We start from the raw sequence: 25,393 nt of genomic DNA, 5'->3' as shown, positions 1-25,393 counted from the left end.
ATTTCCTTCAACAAGCACCTACATTGTGGATGCATTTGTAAGGGCCTTTTGGAGTGTCTTTTGATCTACTGCTGTTAACCTCATCCTGTATCTGGTAGTATGGCTTTATCACATAGAATTGATGAGTTTTTTCCATTACATTTCAGGAGCTGAAACACCAGTTGTCACCCCGTGGCTGAACAGCAGTGGTTCAGCTGTACGATTTCCCTCTCCATGTATGCAGACTGCGCTGGCTTTAATCGGCAGCGAAGTAAGTAGGAAACTAATATGGAAGCTTGATGAAATGAGTGAGAGATTGTAGTGCCCCTGCTCCCCACTTCTGCCTCTAAAGACTGCTTTGTATCCTTTCTTGCATGTTTCTCTCTTTTGGTGTATGGGAAATTGTTACCTTTGTCTGAAGGGGTTTTTTTAAAACACTTCACATGAGAGTTGAGAAAACTTTTCAGGCAGGGTATGTTGCCTGATCCAGTGTGTTGGCAAAAATCTTCTTCACCCACGCTGTGTGCACAACCATCCCATCATGTTCTTGCTTTGTTTTGGACCTTATTCAGGGACGTATCCAGTAGCTCCTTGTGCAAGTGTAAACTCCCTGCAGGCTTGCTTAATTACAAGCTGCAAAGCTTGCTGAGTGCTACACCAGGAGAGCATAAGGCCCACAAAGGCAAACTGGTTATTGATCAAGCTGTGCATTTTTTTTCTCATAACTCCATAATAATAATAGTAATCGTATACTATCAAGTCAATTCTGATTTATGGCAACCCTTTCAGGGTTTTCCAGGTAGAGAGTACAGTGGTGCCTTGCTTGACGACATTAATTCGTTCCAGGTAAATCGCTGTAGAGCGAAAACGTTGTCAAGCGAAATAAAAAAGCCCATTGAAATGCATTGAAAACCGTTCAATGTGTTCCAATGGGCTGAATACCTGCTCGTCCAGCGAAGATCCTCCATAGCGCGGCCATTTTCGGGTACCTGTCTTGCGAAAAATGCCTCCTAAAACAGCGGGGGGGCATTTTGAGCATCCAGTGGCCATTTTGAAAACCCGACGATCAGCTGTTTTGATCGTCGTAATGAGAAGAATCGGTTCCCGAAGCAGGGAACGGATCGTCACAAAGCGAAAAATCCCCATTAAAACATCGTTTTGCGATCACAATTGCGATCACAAAAACATCGTCGTGAAGCGGATTTATCGTTATACAGGGTAATTGTTAAGTGGGGCACGATTGTATTAAAAATGGTTTACCATTCCCCCCTTCTGAGGGTGCCCTGAAACTGTGCAGCTTGCCCAAGGCCACACAGGCTGGTTCGTCTCCCTGGAGGCACAGTGGGGGATCAAACTCCAACCTCTGGCTCTGCAGCCAGGTTCCTAAACCACTGAGCTATCCAGCCAGCCATAAACAAACATGGAAATCCACATGACAGGTTTGAACAAGAAAGGTGGATACATTCCACTGTCTGGGAAAAGGTGCTCCATCCTGGTTTGTGGCACAGGAGCAAATTAAATGTGATGTTAATTCTGTTGCCTGTTGTCAAGAGGATGATGGTCAAGGCTTTCCATTCTGCTGCTCCAAGCAAGTGCAGAGAGAACACAGGATGTGGCACTGGGAACAATATTCAGATTATGTAGAATGTAGCGGCTGGTTGTTATTTTTAAGTGTTCTTCAAGGACAATTATAACAGCATGCTTGAAGCTCTTTAGGTAATATATGATGACGCCATTGGCATTGCTGAGTAAGGTTTCTAATGGTTAGAGTTCAGGGTTTCAGATCCCTGTAGAGTTCCTTCACTGTCATAACAAAATAAATTCTGCAAAAATAAAAACTGTTACAGAAATCTATTTTTATTTGCAGAATTTAGAAAAGTTATACATTTTAGTGGACCAAATCCTCCTGTATAACTTCACTGAGTAACGCAAACAGTGTAACATTGGAATGCAGATTCCTTCAAGTGAAGAAACTACAGACCTTTATTATATACTGTACCAAGTTGTGTGACTGAGGGCGGAATGGAGAATGAGTACAGTGGTTTCTTTACTTGAGGCAATTCACCACCAATTGTGACACTATGTTAAGCCAGCTCAACTATGCAAGAGGATTTTGGCCAGTGTTTTTGAATCACTAGCAGAGCTGGTATTGCCTTGGTAAACGATTCTGCTTCACAGTGCAGAGTTCATAGATCACATCCCGGCGTCTGGCTAACTTTTTAATCCAGTGCTGTATTCTGGTTTTGTCTTTCTAGGAAATTATCTTTGGCCTGACAGACAGATGTCGTTTTTTCATTAATGATACTGAGGTACTGACTGTTCTTACAGTTCTCTCTCTTACATTTTTTTCCCCCTAGTAGCAAACAGTCACGAAATGACCTTGTGTAAGGGGCATATTTTTTCCTGCTTTCCACAGGTTGCTTCAAATGTCACATCCTTTGCAGTCCAGGATGACTTCCTGTTGTTGACCACACACTCGCATACTTGCCAGTGCCTGTCCCTGAGGAATACGTCCCTGAAAGGTAAACATCCCCAGCGTACCTAGCAATCAAGAGCACCCAGATGCTTCTTTCACAGACCCTTCTTCACAGATAGATGGCTGCTTGTTTGTAAATAGGTCTGGGCGTCTGCAGCGGCTTTGCTTTGGGTTTTTGTAAATGGATACTAGTTCCCTTCTTTCAACGATGGTTCACTTTTCCATTCCACAGAAAGGATGGTCATGCCTGGTCCCGGTTTTCGGAAGTCCATTATGAGAAGGGGCATTTAAAATGTCCCTAAAACATACTGTTTCAATGTATGTTGCAAGCTCTGCACAGACATTGAAATGTTCAGCATTTGTCGTGTGTAAGGACATTTTATGTAATAATCTTTGTGTTGTTTTTATTTGCTCTAATGTCGTATTGGAAGCCGCCTAGAGTGGTCTTAGGACCAGATGGGCGGGATACAAATTAAATAAATAAATAAAAATAGTGGCAGTAGTGTAACATCTGCTCCAAGTCCCAACTACCTTTTGCCATGCTTTGCCTACAAGCCTTTGCAGTATACAGGCACATCTCAACAAATGAGTGACTTTTAAGAGGTGTAGCTCATGCATCATTTGACATCTACAAATGTTCGTCTCTTTCTGTGGTGCATTGTTCTGGAATCCATCTTTGGTTGAGAAGTGATACATAACTACTTCGGTATTGATCAGTAAGTTACAAAAATGTGGATAGGGCAGAATGCAACATCCTATTAAAGTATACAATGTATCAGTTTGAATATATGTAGATCAAGCAAAGATGATGAGAAAAGAATGTATTTCTGCTTATGATGGAGCATTATTCTCCAGAGAAAAGCATTCAGGTATCCATCATTAGATGTGGGGCCTATTCAGACATAAGTTACCAAGGAGAAGCTTTGGCCCCACAAAAATTTTGGGCATACTAGCCTGCTCCTCATGGGTCTGGTGAGGGGGACTAGGATCTGACCCATACTGTGGTGCATTTCTTTGAAAATAGTATCTTCCTGACATTATAATTTAAACCCTCATTTCTGGGGATTAAGGAAATGTTAGGTTCAAGTAAATGTTGAATCAGTATCCATCATTTTCTTCATGTAGAAAAGGTGCGGGGAGATTATCAGCATGAGATTTGTAATGCCTGGATAGGTTTAAGTTATTACAAGTTCCATAAGAAGGTTCTGCTATTTACAAGAACCAAGAGAAGTGTTTTAATTTGTTCAAGTTGAGCATTACAGAGGTGACATTTCACATGAAGATACGCCATAAAAAGCTTAATCATTTATTGACTGGAAACTAGTTTGTGTAAGTTACTCCATATAGGACTGATGATGTCATCAGGCAAGACAATTTTCCGGGGATTAAAAATTTCCTCCTTTAGTCCTGAGACACCTATTGCCTCCATGTGATCTCTTTCATTGTCAGGAACCCACAGGGGTCATGAAATGGGAGGGGGAAGTCTTTAATTAATAAAAAAATTGCTGCTGGTGGTAAAATAATCCTGGTGGCAGCGCTTTTTGGCAAATAAAGACTTCCTCCCCTGGGCCATGGCCCCCATAGGTTCCCGACATGGAAAGGGACTATACAGGAGCCATTAGTGCCATGGGACAAACGCAGGAAATGTTTAATTTCCAAAAAATCATCCTGGCTGTTGAATTAGCTTATGTGAACAGGATATCAGCCAATATGCACTGTTGGGAAAACAGCAGGTTTCCAGGTAGTTTCCTGTCCATGCACTTTCTGGGCTAAACCTACCTGAGCATCAGCAATTGAACTGCATCAGTTATCTTCAGCCAAGTTGTTGGAATCTTTAATACTGCCTGGTGTTGGTCCTCAGTTATTTTGTATAAATTTGTTGAAGGTTTGGGAGTACTGGGGCAAGCTGTGTCCAATGTCCTCTGTTTAAAAAAAAAAAAGTCAGATCAGATGTTCATTCTGTGCTGAAGTTCAGTTGGTGGTACTTTTCAGCTTTGCAGGCAAGCTTGAGCAGCACCTCTGCCCCCAATAGCGAGACCCTGCGCAAGATTGAAAGAGGATCCCGGATAGTCACAATTGTGCCTCAAGATACAAAGCTCATATTGCAGGTACTGGTTTCCTGTATTCATTCTTAGATTCAGCTTGCTCCAACACTGATGTGTTCGTTGCACAGGAAAAAAAACAAAAACACAAAAACAGGGCTACACAAATAAGAGAGTTATCTTGTGAAGATCTCAGAGTAGTGTACCACTCACGCAACAGTTTATGTGAATCACAGGTTAATGTTTTTCCAATGTAGAAAATTACAATGTTGGGGAAAAGCAGAAGCTTCATGAGCCAAGTATTCTATAATGAGGCCATTGGCCTCATTCAGACCTGCTGTGCCATCCAACCCAGTCTAGGCCAGTAAGAACTGTCCATGAGATTCTTCCACTCAGGTAGATGGGCCAATGCAATTGGTGCCTATAAAGTATTTCTAAGCTGCATTTCAGTTCTGTTTCGTGGCAGGGTCATAAGCACACCTTGAAATGTGTGTCCTACGCACGCCCTATTGGTGCACTACAGCAGTGGTTCTTAATCTTTCTTACTCAAGTGTTTTTGAACTGCAACTCCCAGAAACCCCAGCCAGCATAGCTGGTGGTGAAGGCTTCTGGGAGTTGCAGTCCAAAAACACCCGAGTAACCCAAGGTTAAGAACCAGTGCACTACAGCATGCTTCCAAATGAAGAACAGAGAAAGGTTAGAGCACAAAACTGCATGTACCTTCTTCCACATTTAACATCTGAAAGTTAATGTTTTAGCCAAGGCTGGTTGGTGGTCTGGTTTTGTGAGAGGAGCCAATCAGCTCAGAGGTCTAGTTCAAAGGGGCTGTCCATGGTGCTGTACCTATTTTGAGGGTAAGGCGAGAATGAAAAATACCTGTCCTTTTCCGTAAGAAATATACAGTAATGTCCCCTCAACTAGGGACAAATGCCATGTTACAGCTATTAGTTAATGACTTATGGCATTTATAAGTCTGCCTTTCCAGCCAGTCAAATTAATGTGCTGTGAAGCGTTGCAAGAAGTTGAAACAAAACTGAAAGTGAGCAGTGTAATCCTGGGTGGCAGCTGGACAGCTGTCCTCTGGTCCTGGAAGTGGATGTTCTGGGTGCCAAGAGGAAGGGGGTAGGGACTTAATGTTGGGATCTTTTTATAGATGCCAAGAGGAAATCTAGAAGCCATTCATCATCGAGCTCTTGTTTTGGCCCAAGTTCGGAAGTGGCTGGACCGGTGAGCTAAACTGACTAGTTTCACTGCATGCGATATGTGTTTTTGTCATTTCGTGATTGTATTCGAACTGACTAGTCCTCTTGTCCTGTCCTACCAGTCGCCAATTTAAAGAAGCCTTTGAATGCATGAGGAAGCTGCGAATCAACCTTAATCTCATTTACGACCACAATCCAAAGGCAAGTTTGAGTAAAGCTGTTGTTATCTTACTGAGATTACATCTTAGGGCGTAGTGCTAAGGGCGTAAATGGATCCTTATAAATGGAAATATACAGCTAGCACCAGTCATCCGTATCGGATTAGGATGAGCAGAGGAATCTGTCTTGGGCACCACCTGAATATTAGGGATCATACAAGATGTTGATTATTGCTAGGGTAGTTACTCTACCAAAGAGGTCTAGCTTGAACAATTATATGAGTCTAGTATGATTGATTTATCAGATTAATTTGTACAGTGGTGCCTCACTTAGCGACATTAATCCGTTCTGGAAAAAACGTTGCTAAGCGAAAACATCGCTAAGGGAAATTAAAAAGCCCATAGAAACGCATTAAAACGCAATTAATGTGTTCCTATGGGCTTAAAACTCACCTTTAAGTGAAAATCTTCCATAGTGCCGCCATTTTTGCTGCCTCTTAAGCGAGGAAAAACAGCAGGTGGCCATTTTGTTTTCCTGGCGGCCATTTTTAAACCACCAATCAGCTGTTAAAAAAGGGTCACTTTGCCATGATCGCTTCCCCGTGATCATCGCAAAGCGAAAAAAACCCATAGGGACCATCGCAAAGCAATCGCTTTTGCAATCGCAAAAATTCCGTCGCTAAGCGATTTTGTCGCTCAACGGAGCAATCGCTATGTGAGGCACCACTGTATATGGGAAAGAACAGACACTCTACAGTAAGAGGACAATTTTTTTTTTTTTTTTTTTTTTTTTTTTTTTTTTTTTTTTTTGGTGACATGATAGCTCCATTCCTTATCTCTTTACTGGTTAAAAGATGGGGAGGTATTGCATTTGTACCAGCTCATCCAGAAGTGTAAATAACATCACCTCTTAATACTGCTTTGGACATAGATACAGGTTGCATAAGAGAGTTGCACAAGCCTGTCCATCATAAGCCACGTGTGCAGCTTGTGTGGATGGACTGTGAAAGTCCATATCCGCACAACATCTCCACTTGGTTCCTTTTGCTTCTTAAAAACTGACTTGTGCACTTCATAGATTTATCAGAAGGTTAATAAAAACATTTCATTTCAGGTTTTCCTGGAAAATGTGGAAACATTTATAAAACAAATTGATTCTGTGAATTATATCAACTTGTTTCTCACAGAGCTGAAGTGAGTACTCCTTTGTTTTTGTCATGTGCTTCTGTATAAAAGGAAGATAGCTCAGGATCTAATGGTGAATCTCTGGAAGAGCTTCAGCAGGACTGTAAGGGGTTTCATGTTCCAGTGTTCTTTAACAGTAGCGACGACAAAATGATTTTTTTCCCATTTACAGTAGTCTCTGGAGTTAAGGCGCCTTGAGGCAATCAGGAGTAGACCATTGTGGGAAAGGACCTTGAGCTCAGTTCAATTGTGGTAGCAAAATCCTTCCTAGGCTCAGAATGTGCTTAGGGGTGGCTGCCTTGTTCTGTCATTGGGAATGTGTAGCAGTTGTACTTGGTTCTGGTTGGCGCATCTTGCATTCCAAGTGAAATAGTAATAATAAATTGATCCAACAAGCCTCAAGTGGGTGGATGCTCCTTTGGTTCAAGCAATTAAGACAGTACACCTTGTATGTTGATTCTGCTTTTGAAAAAAAAAAGCAAAGCAGTTTTGAGGGCAGGAGTGGGAGATAGAGAGGAGAAACAGTGAAGACAGGTGCCTAATCTTTTCTCCATCTGTTACTTACCCAAATCTGTCTTGCCAAAGGATTTTCTCCTTTGCAGTCACATACATTCATGTGTTATATATAGCCGGGCCCTTAGCAAGTTCTTGTTGTGCAGGTTTTTATATTTCTGAGGGCAAGCAAGTGAAGTGTAAGGATTACAGCATATGTGGAACATAAGCATGTGGGTAAAAAAAACAAAATAATACAGGCTTGCTACAGAGGCTGAGGCATTAAAAAGAGAAGAATTGGAACTTTGGGTGAAATGTAATATATTTTCATGTTTTTTATGAAGACAAGCTGAAAGGGAGTCATGGCCCTTGAAATATATATAGATCAGTAACATAAATGTTTCTGATGAAAGAGGATTGTGCATATCCTGCAATTCGGGTTCTGCACCAAAGAAAAAAACCTGGAGTTCTGTAGTGTATATAATATATGCAAATTTGATTACTAAGCCTTCTGTTACTTTGTATAACTTCATGTGCAATTTTTATTATTTTATGCAAAATGTTCCTTGTTATGGAAAGAAGCTGTGAGTTATGTGGATACTTAAACCCTTATCCCCACCTAAACCACTGGAATTCTTTAGTAGTTTTTGAGATTTTCGTAAACCTGGACTGCTTGTTTTCAAGTATATTTTTGCATTTACAGTCCTAAGGACTAGAAACTTGTACATTAAATATAAACAAATAAGTGAAATTTATTAGGAAGCTAAATACTGTACCTAGTGCCTCATTTTGCACTTTCAGGGATTTTAGCATATAAACAGACTTGCTAGTCATTTTAATCCGTATTGCTACATGATGTATTTATACTGTGTTCTTATTGATCTTATGACTACATTGAGACCTAACCTTTCTATTACATGCTCGTTCCTAGAGAAGAAGATTTCACAAAGACCATGTACCCACCTCTAGATCCTGCTGGTGCTTGTGATCTGCACAGTTCTGATAAGAAGAAAGTTGACCTCATCTGTGATGCTATGAGAACAGCCATGGAGAACATCAATGCTCCTAAGTACTTGGATATATGATTGTAGACTATTTCTGTAGACTAAAATCTGATCCTTATTATTCCATCACATCAGAATGTGTGACCAGAAAGAATCAAGGACAGTGCTGTGCAGATAGGAAAAGAGTTGATTCTTAATAGCTGGGGTTACCAGATACTTCCTTTCTGAAAACAGCCTCCGAAGTAGAAGCTATCACTTGGAAAAAAAGGAGACATTGGTTGTTGCCCCCCACACTCACCAAAATGCCTAGAATTTTGGAGTTCAGGGTGGTGGCAAAGGGAGAAATAGGGCTTCTCCCTTAAGGAATAGTGAGTGTCCCCCATTCCCTTTCTCGGGCACTGAAGGCCGTGGCCGTTTTAGGTACTGGTAGGCAGAGGCAGGTGCAGAACGGTAACTATGGCCCTGCTATTCCTTTCCGCCGATGGACAGAAGGGCTGAAGGTGCAAATCAGAATTCCCAATATTTGCTGCCTCCATGTCTCATTCACCACTGGAGGCATTGTAAAATTTTGTGGATGGAGGTCTTTAAGCCAGCTTTTCCGCTGAAGAAAAATACAGTTGCCTGAGGCCAAAGAAAGGATTTGCTCTCTCCATCTCTCTTGCGTACTTGACAAACCTTTAATTAGTAACCTGATTTGGGGGGAAAAAGCAAACCATAACACCTATTAGAATTTCTGGGCAGAGACAGTAGTTTAGGCAAGCGTTCGGCCTGTTCACGTGAGAAATAAGAGTGCACACAGTACCTGCAAACCCCACACCCCACCCCCATGTTCGAGTAGTGTGAAGGGGCTTCTGGTTGCATTTGTTTGAAGACCGTTGCCTCTGTCAGACTGGGAGAACAGCTTTATTAGGTTCTTGAACACACTGGTGCTTCTACTTACATCCAAGCAAATGGGGGTAGAAACTGGTTAGATTTCATACTGTCAGCATGGAAGTTTGGAAACTGAGCAGGCCAGGTGACCGGGACCAGCATGGCCTCTCACTTTCCCCATCTTATGTATGAGGAGACTGAATTTCTGCACAGGGCTAGTTTTCTTCTGCAAAAGGAAATTTCTCTAGACTAGGGATTTGGAGGTAGTGTTGCCTCACAGTAATGTATGCCAATTTGATGTGTTTGCTGTATCTTTCTATTACATCTGTGACTTTATGAGGGCACATCTCTGAATGGCAGCCTACAAATATATCAAATAAAGAAATAAATACTTTGGCTCATCAGTCTTTCCTTAAAACATTCTGGATGCTTTGTCTGAATTCAAAATTTGCTTCCAGTTTTACTGGACAGTTAAATCAGTAATGAAATTCAAATTGGCCTGAGAAATCCCACTTTTCCTTTCAAAACTCTTTTGGCTTCACTTTAAATTTCCTCAAACCCTTTCCCTCTACGTGGAACTCTGATGCTATTTTTTTGGAGTTTATCCTTTGGTTAATATTTCATTAGCAGTTCTGCCTCACGGAAAAATCTTTGTACTTAGAGAAATGAGAGGGCAACAAATTTACCAGTTTTTAACATGTTCTGTCTGACCTTTTTAGATACTGCTTGTCCATATTGACTTCTCACGTGAAAAAGAGCCCCCCAGAACTAGAAACTGCACTACAACGAATTCGTGAGCTACGAGGTACAGTATTTTGTTGATCAGGCATTACAGCTTTAAAACCATTTGGGGAAGGTAGGCTTGTATATCCTTATAGATAATATTTACATTTACCTCAGGAAGTCCTCCTCACTTATGCCCTTGGTATCTTACCAGCTGTTGACTTTATGTTTCCATAGATTTCCTCCCCTGTAAATTAAGTGAACATGAAGTTGGCCATTATAAACTGAAGCTTAGCTATTCATAACTGTAAAATAGATGGTAAACATTAGTATTTTAGTAGCAATAATTGTAGATGCAAGCAATCAACACAGCCCTCCTTTTCTTTTTAGTTTAATTTAATGTACGAAGTACTTACCACAGCACATCAGCATTTTCTGTAAAAGTGATAGACAACAGTTATTAATACTAAATAATGCTTATTATTGGTTCATCAGAGACTCAAGAGGTAAACATTTAGTATTAACCTACTTTTGTACTGGTGCTTTGATTTAATAAGAACTTTTTAAAAAGCTAGATGTTGTGCCATTTTCATGCACGTGCCTTTTCATCATTTTGATCATTCTTTACAGCTTACCTAAACTTATTTTGGAGGCTTAGAGATATAGCCTTTTACTAGCCACATTTACACATCAGTTAAATATAGCATCATTGCTTGTCCGGCTTATGGCTAGACTAGTATGACATTATCTTTCCTTTATATAAACAACCCAGCCAAGAAAGGAGGTGTTTCCCATAATGCCTGAGCCTGGGTTGTGTTTTATTGTATCCAAAGAAGCCAGAATTAGTAAATCAATCACAAAACCTGGATTAAAGATAATTTACAAATTTTTGCTTGACAATTAATCATAAATCTGGGTTCAGACATCATGTGAAACTCGACTTCCCCTTGTTCTGTAAGAGAAAGGGCCTCATGCGCTTGCCTTCTGCTTGTTAATATTTTGGTTTCTTACCCAAATCTGTCTTCCCAAAGTCTGACTTAAAATAACATGTGGAGTTAACCAATGTCTCATTAGATTACCCATGTAGTAATTCCTGAATCTGATATGGCCTGCTTGGTTCTTAGAATATCCTTGATTTTTTTAAAAAAAATCTTCTCCAATATGCTTGAATTGCATTATTTCAGATTGATTCTACTTGGAAATAGAATCTGTGCTGTAGAAAAGTGGGATTGAAATGGAAACAAATACTTGTAATACTGTTGCGTTGCTCTTTTCATTAAAATTGCCATCTTAAAGCAACATCTTCCTTCATTGGTCAGGACATAAATGCTAAGGCGTTTTAACCATCTATATATGGTGATAATATTCGTTTGTTAAATCAGTAGGTACGTTTCTTTGGAAAGTTTTTTCATTGTCGGGTTTGGTGATTGAATCCACTGTTACAATGGAAGGGGAGGCTGGCCTTTTAGAGAGTTTGTCTTTAAAACTGCAGAACATGCTCCAATGGCGGCTGGATCTCTCAGTGCTGAGGAAGCCCTGAAGTACCTGCTATTCCTGGTGGATGTCAGTGAATTGTATGATCATTCCCTGGGGACATACGACTTTGATTTAGTCCTCATGGTTGCAGAGAAGTCTCAGAAGGTAACTTCTCACAGCATGTTTTATTTCTGCGTAGCTCATACCTTATGTCTCGGCCTGTTGGCACTGTTAAAAGAAGCTTGTTAGAATTCAAAATAGGTTCAAAGATTGGTAGCAACAACAACTCTTGGCAATACAGTGGTGCCTCGCTTAACGACGATAATCCGTTCCAGGAAAATCACCGTTAAGTGAAAACATTGTAAAGAAAAAAAAATTGAAACGCATTGAAACCCGTTCAATGCATTCCAGCGGGGTAAAAACTCACTGCCCAGCAAAGATCCTCCATACGGCGGACATTTTGCTGCCTGTATAGCGAGGAATCCGTCCCTAAACACAGCGGGAAGCCATTTTAATCACCCGGTGGCCATTTTGAAACTGCTTATCAGCTGTTCAAAAAACGTCGTTTTGCGAAGGATCAGTTCCCAAAGCAGGGAACCAATCATCGCAAAGCGAAATTCCCCCATTCAGACCATCGTTTTGCAATCACAATTGCGATCGCAAAAAGATCGTCGTTAAGCGGATTTGTTGTAATGCGGGGTAATTGTAAAGCGAGGCACCACTGTATTGGTTAAAATGCCATTTTTTGGCAGTCCTTTGTCCGTTCTCTGCACTTCTTGCAGATCACATCTGCTCCTTGTTTTATTTCTTTGCTGTTTCTGACTTCTCTGCCTTTGTTGGCCCATGTTGCCATTTAAACAGATTGATTGGGGTGATCTAAATTGTTCTCTGTGTGTGTGTGTGGAAATCATATTGGTTTTGTTTGTTTAGCTGCCAGTAGGATAAAATAGTAGCGTGGGAAAATGCAGCTAAAGACAGTAAGGCTAGAAAACTAGTAGTTGTACAGCATAAAGTCAAGATGAGACTTTTTTGCAACACATCCAGAAAGTTGCTGAAAATGATGGCTAAAATAAACATAAAAGAAAAGCAAAGTTTCTGCTCCGGTCTAGATTGTAATTTTGATTTGGTTGTAAATCGACATCTTTCCGTTCATCTGCAACCAAGCAAGCTGTTACAAATTCCATGTATTCATTGGCATTGTGGCTGCTGTAGTCCTTATCTTTTTTTAAAAATCCATTTTATTTTGTTTTAAAGGATCCTAAGGAGTACCTTCCGTTTCTAAATAAACTTAAGAAAATGGAAACCAATTACCAGCGATATTCTATAGACAAATATTTGAAGAGATATCCAAAGGCTCTCCAACACCTCAGTAAATGTGGTACGTGCACTCATGGGGGGGGAGAGAGGCTTGACCTCTTAATGTTAAAGCAGGGATTGGTGTGACGGTTGAACTGAAATCAGCATATAATCCATGGTTTATAAGGGTTTACAAGTGTTTATCTAACCAGAATGTGTCAAACAATGGCGGATATCCTGTTCGTTAATGTCCTGTGGTGCAAGACTGATGGTGTCATCAGCCAGGGCAATTTTTTGGATATTAAATATTCTAGGGGGAGGCGACCTCTGGTAATTAAATACTTCTCCCTCCTGTCTTGCAACCTCCACAGGTCCCTGATAATGGAAGGAGTTACTTAAGATCCATAAGGACATCAGAGCAAGAAGGGGAAATGTTTGATTTCCAAAAAATTGCCACAGCTGATGAGACCATCAGCATTACACTGTAGAACTTAGACAAACAGGATTTTAACCAATGTTTTGAAGCTGGTCTGGAGGTTGCTGTGGTTTGCCATTGTATTTCAAGTCACATATGGATGACCAGTTACAGTTAGGGCCAATTCTCTGTTTCTAGAGGCTGCTGCAGCCTGAACACAATGAGAGTGAATTTACAAAGTGAGAAAAGAAGATAAAGGCAGACAAGCCACTGTAAACCATGAGTTTCCTGTTACATGCCTAGACTCCAAAATCTTGATGTGGATTTCTTAACCATGGTTTGGTGTAAACCATGGTTTGCCATAAATGATTCAGTATAGTCAGGGATATTTCTTCTTGTCAATCCTGAAGACTAAGCTAAATGGATTTGAGAAAGAACAAGGTTTTCTTTCGATTTTTTTTTCCTTTTGGAATACCTGAGACCTTTGCTTATTTCTCTTGCTCCACACCTAAGAATTGGGATTTATGTGCTTTTCCTCAGGTGTATTAAGTATTGTGATTTGGAACCAACACTTAACCTGCCAAGACCATCCCAGTGAATCCCAGCTAGATAAGAGGAGCATATGCAGTGCTTTGGTTCCTCATAATTAGAAGACAGTGCATTTATTTTACTTTCTTTGCTCCAGGGCCAGAGCATTTTTCAGAATTCTTGAACTTGGTGGTGGATCAGAAATTGTATAAGGAAGCCTTGAAGCTGTATCTGCCAGACACTCAGGAGTACAAGGTACGCAGGGGGTTCTTCCTCATCGACCAGGTTTTTTATTTCTAAGCCCATAATTTTGAGGATAGGGAGCCCAGCTACAGTGGTGCCTCGCTTAGCGATGTTAATCCGTGCAGCAAAAATCACTGCTAAGCGATTTCATCGCTATGCGATTTTAAAAAGCCCATAGAAACGCATTGAAACCCCTTCAATGCTTTCCTCTGGGCTAAAAACTAATCTTAAAGCGAAGATCCTCCATACGAGCGGCCATTTTCGGTGCCTCTAAAGCGAGGCAAAACAGCGGGCAGCCATTTTGTTTTTCCGGCGACCATTTTGAAACTGGCGATCAGCTGTGCGAAAATGGGGGCTTTGCGATGATCGCTTCCCCGCGATCATCAGAAAGCGAATTTTCCCCATAGGGACCATCGCAAAGCGATCGCTCTTGCGATGGCAAAAAGTCCATCGCAAAGCGATTTCATCGCTATACGGAGCGATCACTACTCGAGGCACCACTGTACTATGATAAAGTGCACACAACAAGTCTTTGGCAGCGCTCCTGGTGGACATACATGGAACTCCTTCATCCCTTTGAAAGGGGCGTCTCTTCTTACTGGAAGGGTACTGGGTCTCCTCTGCCATAATGGTTAGGTGTGTGGCTTATCCAATGTATGTCGTTTTTGTTTTTGCTTTTTTGGGAATAGAACCTATCTTCCAGTATTTTCAAACAGACCTGGAAGAGCTGTGGCCTTAAAGGTGTTGTTAGAGGAAACTCCAGTTCCCATGAGCTCCAGACTGCCTAAAATAGCAATAGTAGCAGTTCATGAACATCTGGATAACAGTATCTTCCTCACATCTGGTTCAGAAGATTAAATCACCTGGCTTGGGCCAGTGCTCCAAAGGGTCTTGGCTGTCCTAAGAATTTTATAAGGCAGTGGTTCCCAACCTTGGGTAACCCAGGTGTTCTTGGACTGCAATTCCCAGAAAATCTGGACAGCACAGCTGGTAGTGAAGACTTCTGGAAACTGTAGACTAAGAACATCTGGATTACCCAAGGCTGGGAACTAGTGGCACAAGGGCTTCTTCTCTGAAAAACTCAGTCATGTAACTTCTTCTTTCTTTTAATTTATATTTTCATCTATTCATATATGTTGTCTGCAATGGGCACTTGACATATAGCGGCAGTCATTATTTCCGTTTCCTTACTGCAATGAAATAGTTTCACAGTATTAATTGTATAGTTGCACAGCTCTGTTTCTGCGGTTTTGTACTCAAGTCTGAATTGTCTGAAAACCCATAGCGGAATAGATTTCTCCCCCCCCCCCCAAATTCTATGACATATAATATCTCTTTATTTGCATGAGTGAGTCTTGTCTTGATACGTCCAGCCATGCTTAGTCTGTGCGTGGAAAACAAATCTTTTCTGAAACACTGATCTTCCCCTGCAACAGGCACTTGCAGGAGTATGTTGGGTGTGCCAGGCTTGTTTATGTGGGAAAGTGGCGAGACCTAGCCCATGCCGTCAGAATGGGCTGTGCACACCATGGCACGTTCCCCAAATTCTTTTCCAACACTCAGGACAAGGTGCACTGTGGTTCATGGGTACATGAGTGATGGCTCCTTCAGAATGACCAATAATAATAATAATAAAACTACATCCTTGTGATTAAAACTTGCAGACGGTCAGCTATGCCTATGGAGAATATTTGATCCAGAAACATCTGCCGGAGCAAGCGGGCCTGATCTTTTTCCGATGTGGTGCCTTTGAGAAAGCACTGGATGCCTTTCTAATCAGTGGCAGCTGGCAGCAGGCCCTCTGCACGGCCGCTGAGCTTTGCTACCCGGAGGATAAGTTGGCTGACCTAGCGAGGAACATGGCAGGTGAGCCGTCTGATCATCACCATAGAAGTGCATTGCTGGAAGGGCCCGGTCTCTTGTTTCTGCTGCTCTTTAGGCTCGGTACTCGAAGATGGCATCCTGAATGTGTTGTTGTTGCTGCTTTGCTTATCTTTTTGCGTGTGTTGCTTCTCCCCCAGAAAAATCGAAGCCACATACAAAACCTCCTAGTATGAATATGTTGCTAATATTATTTATCCAATACTTTTGGGATACATAGCACTCTAGAGAGTAATGTGGCAAGAATTACACATGTGTATGTGTGTGTGTGCGCACACCCACACACCAGCTTGTGCTCTAAGCACCTTCCAGTCTACCTTTCAGCAGACAGGAAGGCAAGAGGAGCGATGTGAGACTTTGAACGACCAGCGATGAGTCTTAGCAAGTACAGCTACCTTTATCTTCACTTGCACTTAGTCTTAAAGTCAGTGTCATGAGGTTAATTTTGTCTAGAGCTTGGAAGTAAGTAGCTGGAAATAATTTAGTTGTCTGCCACTTGAGTTTGCTTTGTTGGATGGAGGGATGGGGGGGTCAGCGAAGTGAGTAGGGATGGTGCTTAAATATTTCCTGAGGAATGTCTGTGTGCCTCTGTGTCTATAAAGACAGAACTGACTTATAATGACTCTGATAGGATTTTCGATGTAAGTGAGGTGTTTAAAGAGTGGTTTTACCAATTGGACCCCCACCAGTGAGTTTCTGTGGCAGAGCCATGGAATCAAACCCATGTCTCCCATTACTCTATCCGCTACACTACACTGGGTGCCTATATATCCAAAAACATACCGTATTTGCTGGAGTACAGGGCGACTGGGCATATTAGATGACCCCCCAACATTTCCACTCAAAATATAGAGTGGACGGCTCTGCTCTGGCGCTGGTGCCGGCTGCCTGGGGCTCTGTCCGGGCCCGCCCTGGTAGTTCATGGCCGGCAACGAGGAGGGAGAGAAGGAAAGGGAAGCGGGCGGGTGGGCAGGTGGCGGCGGAGGAAGAGGGGAAGGAGAAGCAGCTCTCCGGTGGCGAGTGGGCAAGCTGGCTCAGCGGCGTGGGGTGGCGGGCTCTGGCCACTCAGGCATGGCCGGCTCTGCTTCCCTCCCTCTGTCCGGACCAACCGCCTGCCTGCCCTCCTGCCTTCCTCTCCGGCCAGCGCAGCCCCGCGTCACTCACTCAACGATGGCGGCGGCGGCAGCGGCAGCTCCTTCCTGGCCCAAATGAAGTGCACCCGACGTACAAGAGGACCCCACACTTGGAGGCATGTTTTTGGGGCAAAAAAAGTCATCTTGTGCGCCGGCAAATACAGTATGTACATAGTAAGAATTGCATGCTATCAGGTCAATTGTGACTTAGGGTAACCTTTTTCAAGGTGTTATAGGTGGATACTCGGAAGCAATTTGCCATTCCCTTCTTCTGGGGGCACCCTGGGCCTGTGCAGCTTGCGTTACTTCCAGGAAGCACAGAGGGGAACCGAATTCATAACCTCTGGCTCTGCAGCCAGCTTACCTAAACCACTGAACTAACCAGCCTGCTAAATACATACATAGATACAGTATCTGTATGTTGTCATTAAAAAGAGTGTTAAAACACTTCCGGGTACTTTACACCTACAAAACTCTGAGAAGGATCACCATAAATTGGGATTGACTTGACAGCACATCATCATTATTATTGTATTGCTACTGACAAGAGCATCTGCATCAGTGTATATGTTCTGTAAAAGCACTTAAAAGGCTACATTTGGCCTGCTAAGGTACAAGGTTTATAGATCCAAAGTATGAAACCTCTGCCCTGGGACCCAAAGTTCATTCTGATGGCCAAGGCAGCTCTATCAGCAAAATTGGGAAGCTATTTTCCCTTCTTGCCCACAGGCTTATCCTCAAATATATTCCAGATTGCTAGGAGACCCTGTGACATACGGCTACAGGAGAGTGAAGAAGAAAGACCTGACACACTGATGGAGATATCCTCATAAAATGTTGATCTTAAATCTGCTGCTTTTATTTTAGAAGGGGATAAAAAAAAAGAACTTTAGAAACCTTATAGTCGTGGGAAATACTTTCAGTATATTCCTAATGTAAATGTGTAGCTTGCTGAGATTACGCTTCCCACCACAAAGCTTCTGCCCAGACCCAGATTGGGAATACCCTCTGCGTTTTTACTCATAAGAGTGTAAGGAGACTCCTGCAGGTCGAGAGCGAAGACCTCTCTGGTCAAACATCCTGTTTTCATCATCAGCCAACCAGGTTGTTTTCAAGCAACCGCTTTTCAACTGTATGTTACCCCCTGACCGCCTCCTATTCCCCCTATTTATGGGTCACAATGGGTTACGATGGATACAATTGAGGATCTCTTGGTTCCTTTGTTATTTTCACCCACAAAAGAATAGGGTGCATGCTAATGCGAGAGTCATTCTCAGTCTCCTCCTAGGGACAAAGTAAGAACTGAATAAACTCTGAAAAACGGAAAATTGCATCCTGGTGGTTAGAAGCAGGGCTTCTGACAAACAAAACAAAACACCCTTGTTTCTCCAATTGGCCAGAATGCCATTTGGTTATTTACAGCTGCCAGTCATAGGGCTTGGTAGATGAGAAGGAACACAAGAGATGCCTTGTTAACTAGTAACCATTCACGGCAGCAATTTTACGCCATTGCACTAATGCTGGTGTAAGTAACCAGTCGGATTCTGGCCACTGCCCATTCTTATCTGCCTCCCTTTCTCCTGGTGCTCCAGCTATGCCCAGTCTCCATGCCCCTCCCCCCCATTTCTGTGGCATTCAGAAATTTTGCTGAACTTCATCCCCCCCCCCCCTTGCTCAATTCCTTGAAGCCTGACTAGTGGAATCAATAACTGATTTTATGCAAATTATATGTAGCCAGGGATTGAATTTGCATACTTGTGTGCAAAGACGGTTCGGTTGCCATGGTGCAGAATCTACTGTATGCCTTGACAGCCAGGACACGGCCTGTTACCAACTCCTGTGAAAGTGCACTTTTTTGGTTACCTTATAAGATGCTTTCAGGACGAATCAATGTCGTCCCGTCTGCCTAACTGGATCTTACCTGTCCTCTGAGTGATACCTGAATTTGGAAAGAGACAGCCATATATAAAGGGACACACGAGTGTAGCTTGTTTCATCAGAGGGAGAGCCCGTTTCTCTTTAATTTTCTTCTCCATTCTTTCAGGGAGGTTTACTGAAAAGAGAAAATACGCCGACGCAGCAGTTCTTCTAGAACAGTATGCCAAGGTAAGGCCCCAGTTTTCCTCCCGTTGTACCCTGCTGCTTTTTACTTAAATTCTCAGCTTGCACTATTTATCCTGCGTTTCTCCCTCTGTTCTGTTCCTGAGTTTTCAAGGAAATGAACAGTCCCTCAGAGCCCTTTCAGGTTTTAATTAGGTTGCGAGAGAATCTTTCCCGCAGTCCCATTCCTTATCAGGTTGCAGCACCATAAAAACGTTTCAAACTTGGTTGTGTTTTCTTTACTGGAATTTTGTACGTAATGCTTTAGCCCCGATGGTGTGGATGTACATCATAAGGGTGAAATCTGTGCTGCCAGAAGGTTATACAGTGGGCCCTCGACTTACGAATGGACTTTTCGGGTTACGAACCCGATCTCATTGCAAGTAGTACACCCTACTTGCAAACGTGGATCGGGTTATGAACCCAAAAGGCAGGGAGAAAGGGTGGGGAAATTCGAATTTCCTGCCCTTCCTCCCTGCCTTTGGAGCTTTCAAAAGGCTTCCTCCGACATCAGAGGGATCCCTTTGAAACCTCCAAAGCCAAAATGGCAGGGAGAAAGGGTGGGAAGTTTGAACTCCCCGCGCTTTCTCCCTGCCTTTTTGGCTTCGTAACTGGCTGGCCAAAAGCAAGCCGGCTTTCCCTTGTTTGGAAAAGCAAGCCAGCTGGCCAGGGAGAGATTGGCTCCCTCCTTTCACCCGACGCTGAGTTCCCTTTGCGCTGGGCTGAGCTCATCCCGGGGTGAAGGGAACTCACCATTGATGCAAGGAGGGAGCTGATCTCTCCCTGGCCAGCCGGCTTGTTTTTCCAAACAAGGAAAAGCCAGCTGGCTTTTGGCCTGCCGATTACAAAGCCAAAAAGGCACGGAGAAAGCGCAGGAAGTTCGAACTTCCCGCGCTTTCTCCCTGCCTTTTTGGCTTCAGAGAGCTCCGAAGCCGCCCATCGCGGCAGCGGGGACCCCCAGGGAGGTCTCCCAGGTCTTGCACGCCACCATGGGAGACCTCCCTGGGGGTCCTCGCCTCCGCGTTCGGTGCCTTCAGAGGTTTCAAAGGGCTTTCCCCGACATCGGCGAGGTGGATGAGATGCTGTTAAAATGTGATGGGGAACCTTTGGTCCTCCAGATATTCTAGTCTAAGTTCCCATCATCTTTATCCAGCACAGGTAGAGTTTGGGAAGTTATAGTCCAAAACATCCAAAGGGCCAAACATTCTTCCCCCTGACATTTTAAGATGCAGGAATGCCAGTGGTGACATTACGTCTGTCATAGTTGGCGCACGTGGAGAAGCCACTGCATCGTGCACTGTGTGATATTCATCAGAAGTCTAACGGGCCTATTTGTGCCCTTCAGATAAGGTGCTGAGCAGACTAAATAATATCTATTTATTCCATTTATTCTAAACTCTTTGGTTGATTTCCAGGGTAGCTTAGGAAAAAAATAAGATTTCAGGAAAGCTAATTCAGCAAGAATATTGGAACACTAGCCATCATTCTGTTACTCTTATAAACCAGCATAGATCAAATGGTGTAAACATCAGCAGAAATTGTCACTAGTTAAAAAGTCATCATTCACATTACTTGAAGCCAAGTTATGCGACTGGTGTGCAGTGAGAAATACAAAGGTTGACTCCTTTATTTATACTGGTTTATGTAGTTCTGTTACCAGTCAAGCAGGCACTTTCCCAAACTTCCCTTTTCAGTCCTGAGGGCCTAGTGGTGCTCAGCTTGGTCTGCAAGTGCTTCCTTTCCTCTCTCTTGTCTTCCAGGATTATGAAGAGGCCCTCTTGCTTCTCCTGGAAGGAAATGCTTGGGACGAAGCCTTGAGATTAGTAAGCTCTTCAAAACCGTGGACCCTGCTCCATTCGCATCTAATGGGGAAATTTGTGTTTGTCCCTTGATAAACACTTTGCAGCAGATTTTCTTAACCTTGTTTTTCCCCTCCTCCAGATTTACAAGTATAATAGGAGTGATATTCTAGAGACCAACTTCAAACCATCTCTTCTAGAAGGTAACACTGTTATCCGTGGTTTTCAGTATCCACAGGGGGCTTGGAACCAATCCCCAGCGGATATGGGGGTCCTACGGTACTTCCTGACAGCTGAGGTGCTCGTAGATGTATAATTCCAAGAGGGTTTAGTGTAGATACATAGAAATAGCATGTTATACAGTTCTTTTTGGGTTGTGCTGTTTCAGAATCCAAGTGGTGCAATTTGTATTTGAATGCTTCCCTTATGTCAAATAACCCTCCTAGGTAGGGACTGCTAGCACATCAGAGGGAAGGCTAGAATCTTGTTTCCTGATCTATTGGTTTTCTGTGCACAAACATTGGTTTTGTGTGTGTTTGTTTACGCTGGGAGAATTTGAGTCGACTGCCTGTATGAAACTTGTGTCCTTTATAGTTTTCAAACTGCTCCCTTGTTTAGAGGAACTTTTTAATTTGCTCCGCTTCAGTTTTACTCCATAACTTCATTTCTTCTTTTACTACCTTGTAGCCCAAAAGAATCAGTTGGCGTTCCTGGGGACTCAGAAAGCGGCGTTTTCTCGCCATCTTAAGCGTCTCTCTGTGGTTCGAGAGCTGAAACGGCAAGCCCAAAATGACCTGCTTGGTATGCATCAGGGGTTGAACTAGTGTTTCACAATACCAAGCAGTAGAGAGTTCCGCATCAGAGCAGCCCTTTGAGATGGCATGCAGAGCAAATGAAGAAATAAATGGAATGCAAGGCTAAGAGTCATGATGGCTCTATTGTAAGCCCAAGTTCGAAGACACTGTGACAAATCACACAGCAGGAGAGAAGGATATTAACACCACACAGTACTTACCAGTTCCCCAAAATCATCTACTAGCCACTATAGGAAGCAGAATGCCAGACAAGAGAAGTCTTAGATCCAGTCCAGGGCTGGGGGTGGGGGTCTGTTTTGTCTCTATGAGCTTGAACACAGGTGACCAAAATTCCTCTTTCAATTCAGATCAACTTCATATCCAGTTGATCTCGTGGCCCATTTACTTAGTCAGTTTACTAAATTTATTCCTTTGTTTACTATGGTGGGATTGGCACCATAATAAATAGCTGGCTGCTACAGTGTTACAGAGACAGAATTGCGGGAACGTGGAAGGATTTAGGAGGAAGGTAGAGGGTTGTTGTTTTTCCTGCTGATCTAGATTATTGGCTTTTGCAGATCTGGAAGCACCAAATGGCCCAGAATCGGACCTTTTTTCTGATGCCAGCAGCATAATGACAGCCAGCGACATGAGTTCGAAGTACACTCACAGCAACTCAAGAATATCTGCGTATGTACTCTTGTCTTTTGCTTTGCTTCTGCAAAGCTTTTGCTTTGCTTTAATTTCACAAGCCTGGATCCTGTCCTTGTCTCAAGTGGTGAGGTCTGGAATTATATTTGCACTGGCTCACCTCTAGTGCAAGTTTTTCTCATATGTGTAGTTTAATCCAGTTGCTGTGATACTCTGCAGGAGGGTATGGATAAACAAGCAGGCCATACAGCAGCCTCCCCCTGAGCCCCAGCTGGATTCCAGCTGTTTCATGCAGACATTTCCCCACTTTCACCTTTAAGAAAAATGGCCTTCAGAAATGTGTATCAAACAGAAAAAGGGGAAGGTTATTATAGGCCTAAGTGGGCCAACTCAGACTTTGCTTTGGTGTATCAAAAGCATTGACAACAAGGTCAAATACTGTTGGTATGTGGGATTTAGTCTGTTATATGTGTGTTTTACCGAGTGTTTGGTCTATTGCAGACGGTCCTCAAAGAACCGTCGCAAGGCAGAGCGAAAGAAACACAGCCTGAAGGAAGGAAGCCCCCTGGAAGATGTTGCACTCCTGGAGGTTTTGGGGGAAATAATTCGTAGCATTGACAATATGAAAGGTTAGTCCCTGATACTGTTGAAGCCACCGTATACACATAATCTGAAGAAAGGCCGGTAGACGTGATCCTAAAAAGAACGATAGGCAAGGGGAGACCCTCAAAGAGCAAGAACTACAGTAGGACCCCCCTATCTACAGGATCAGTACCCATGGTTTCACATATCCACTGCCTGAAAAATTATTTATGAATCCAGAAATAAGCATTTCCAAGGTGTATTACCAGAACTGGCCACTAGATGTAACCAGAGACTATGCTGTACACACACACACACACACACACACACACACACACACACACACACACACACACACACACACACACACACACACACACACACACACACACACACACAGAGAGAGAGAGAGAGAGAGAGAGAGAGAGAGAGAGAGAGTGGTGCCTCGCGTAACAATGTTAATTGGTTCCCCAAAAAATATCGCTATGGGAAAACATCGCTAAGCGAAACACCATTTCCCATAGGAATACATTGAAAACCGGATAATCTGTTCCAATGGGAACAGATTCCCGTCCTTAAGCAAAAATTGGCATAGGAAACATCGCTAAGCGAAACATGGTTCCCCCATTGGAATGCATTGAATAGGTTTCAGTGCATTTCAGTGGTTTTGACAGGTCTGTTTTCGCTATTTTAAAGTGTCTTAAAATGTTCAAAAACTGTTTAAAATGCTTGGAATTGTTAGTGCACCTTGTAAAACCTTTGCAAACTTAATTTGGCTTTGTTCTGAGTCTTCGTTAATTTTTGGTGAATTCTTTTCTCCCCCATTGGAATGCAATATATATATATATATATATATAGGTGATTTAACAGAATTGCCCCGTTAGCTGTTTCTTTTTCAAAGCCTTCTCCCATCTCATCTGGGGAGGCCTTTCCTCCACAGCAGCAATAGGTGGGTGAGACCTTTGGCCATGTTAACTGGCACAGTCGGTCTCCGCAAGCTGGTTCCTGACAGATACTGCCTGTCTAGCTTTTTTTGTTTGTTTGTTTGAGGTGAAATGGAGAGGCAGCATTTGTGGGGCGGGTGGGCAGGCACACCGGTTGTGTGTGTATGGCCATCACTGATTTCAAGGAAGCCTCCCTTCCGAACAGGAGGGCAGGAAACCCAGTCCTTTGGCTAGATTAGGCAAGGTCTCTCTCAACCATGCACAGACACCAAAGAAACTGGAAATGAATCATTCGCTTATCCACAATTTCTGGCGTCTCTATGTGTGTGGGTGTCTTGGAACCGATTTCCCCTGGATACCATGGTTCTACTGTACTATTAAATCTTGAGAAAGAGATTCCAAACGGTGATGTGCACTGGCTTTGTCTTAACCAGGATTTGAGGTAAAGCCTGCCTTCATTACTGGATGAATGTACTGTACAGTAAACAGTAAATCCAAAAATGGCCAAAAACAATGTTTTAGTATGTGGGTATATAAAATTTGCAGATACCTGTTTGTTGACATCTGCTTTCATCTCATTAACTAGAGAACTTGGCAGAATGCTGCCTGAGCATTTCTTCTTTATATCTTAATCACTAAAAAATGGGTGGTTTTTTAAAAGAAAAAAAGTATAAAATATTATTTCCAGGCTGCAAAAGAGGAGCTAAATAGCAGGTTTGTGTATTAAGCCATACTTTAAAAGTTGCATTTGAAATGTATAATTTGGGGTGGGGGTGTCTTTAATTTCTTCCCAAGGTGAGGTACATAGCCTTTTAAAGCATCTAGTCCTCTTTGGCTATGATGGACAAGCTCAAGAGTTGCAGGCCGCATTTGAGAAGACCCTTGACTTGACAGAGCCATCTCTCCTTGAAATTTGGAGTCCTGACCTGCAGCAGATCCCAGCTAATCCAGTAAGATTTCTGTTCATCCTTCATTGATGCCTACCGTAAAAGAAGGGTACAAGGTTCAGCCACAGAAGTTACAAACCTGGGCCGCAGGGGCTTCTGTGAAGGATTCCCATGCACACTACTATCCCACCCGGCTGGGAAGACAAGCAGCAAGTGAAGTCCAGTGTACACTCAGCCTGTGTTTGCAGGAGCTGGTGGAGGGAGTGCAGCCAGCCTTGCTTCTCCTCCTGTTCGGGCATCGGACAGGAAGCAAAACCAATTGCACATGGAGACAGTTTCTACAAGCATTGGCTGAATGCATCCTGCTTCTGCTTTTCTCTTCACAGAAGTTGCTGCGGTCTTGATGATGCCAAGGGGTAGTGGCAAAGCCCTTGTTGTCATTCAGTCTGCAGAGCACTTGGTGGGGGAATCCCGTTTGTCAATCCCGGGCCTAAACACCCCTCCACAACACTGACACTTTCAGGAAGGTGTGA

General features: G+C 42.9%; 1 protein-coding gene across 2 annotated transcripts in view; it reads left to right on the top strand.

Annotated features, from left to right (window-relative positions):
* Window positions 1–25,393, top strand: part of ELP1 (elongator acetyltransferase complex subunit 1) — a 53,033-nt gene that overhangs the window by 25,260 nt on the left and 2,380 nt on the right. For both annotated transcript variants that reach the window (XM_072991889.2, XM_020808978.3), the window contains exons 16-35: window positions 147–250; window positions 2,235–2,288; window positions 2,396–2,501; window positions 4,448–4,563; window positions 5,651–5,724; window positions 5,822–5,900; window positions 6,972–7,051; window positions 8,466–8,603; window positions 10,128–10,213; window positions 11,624–11,772; window positions 12,862–12,985; window positions 14,004–14,101; window positions 15,754–15,955; window positions 19,148–19,209; window positions 20,964–21,026; window positions 21,145–21,205; window positions 21,690–21,803; window positions 22,375–22,486; window positions 22,949–23,076; window positions 24,769–24,923. In XM_072991889.2, coding sequence (XP_072847990.2) covers window positions 147–250; window positions 2,235–2,288; window positions 2,396–2,501; window positions 4,448–4,563; window positions 5,651–5,724; window positions 5,822–5,900; window positions 6,972–7,051; window positions 8,466–8,603; window positions 10,128–10,213; window positions 11,624–11,772; window positions 12,862–12,985; window positions 14,004–14,101; window positions 15,754–15,955; window positions 19,148–19,209; window positions 20,964–21,026; window positions 21,145–21,205; window positions 21,690–21,803; window positions 22,375–22,486; window positions 22,949–23,076; window positions 24,769–24,923 — 2,105 coding nt within the window. The remainder of the gene's footprint in view (window positions 1–146; window positions 251–2,234; window positions 2,289–2,395; window positions 2,502–4,447; window positions 4,564–5,650; window positions 5,725–5,821; window positions 5,901–6,971; window positions 7,052–8,465; window positions 8,604–10,127; window positions 10,214–11,623; window positions 11,773–12,861; window positions 12,986–14,003; window positions 14,102–15,753; window positions 15,956–19,147; window positions 19,210–20,963; window positions 21,027–21,144; window positions 21,206–21,689; window positions 21,804–22,374; window positions 22,487–22,948; window positions 23,077–24,768; window positions 24,924–25,393) is intronic.

This window comes from Pogona vitticeps, chromosome 2 (assembly GCF_051106095.1).
Source record: "Pogona vitticeps strain Pit_001003342236 chromosome 2, PviZW2.1, whole genome shotgun sequence".
NCBI classification, from domain to species: domain Eukaryota; kingdom Metazoa; phylum Chordata; class Lepidosauria; order Squamata; family Agamidae; genus Pogona; species Pogona vitticeps.
The sequence above is the reverse complement of the archived record's forward strand: the minus strand, read 5'-3'. Positions and strand labels throughout refer to the sequence as shown.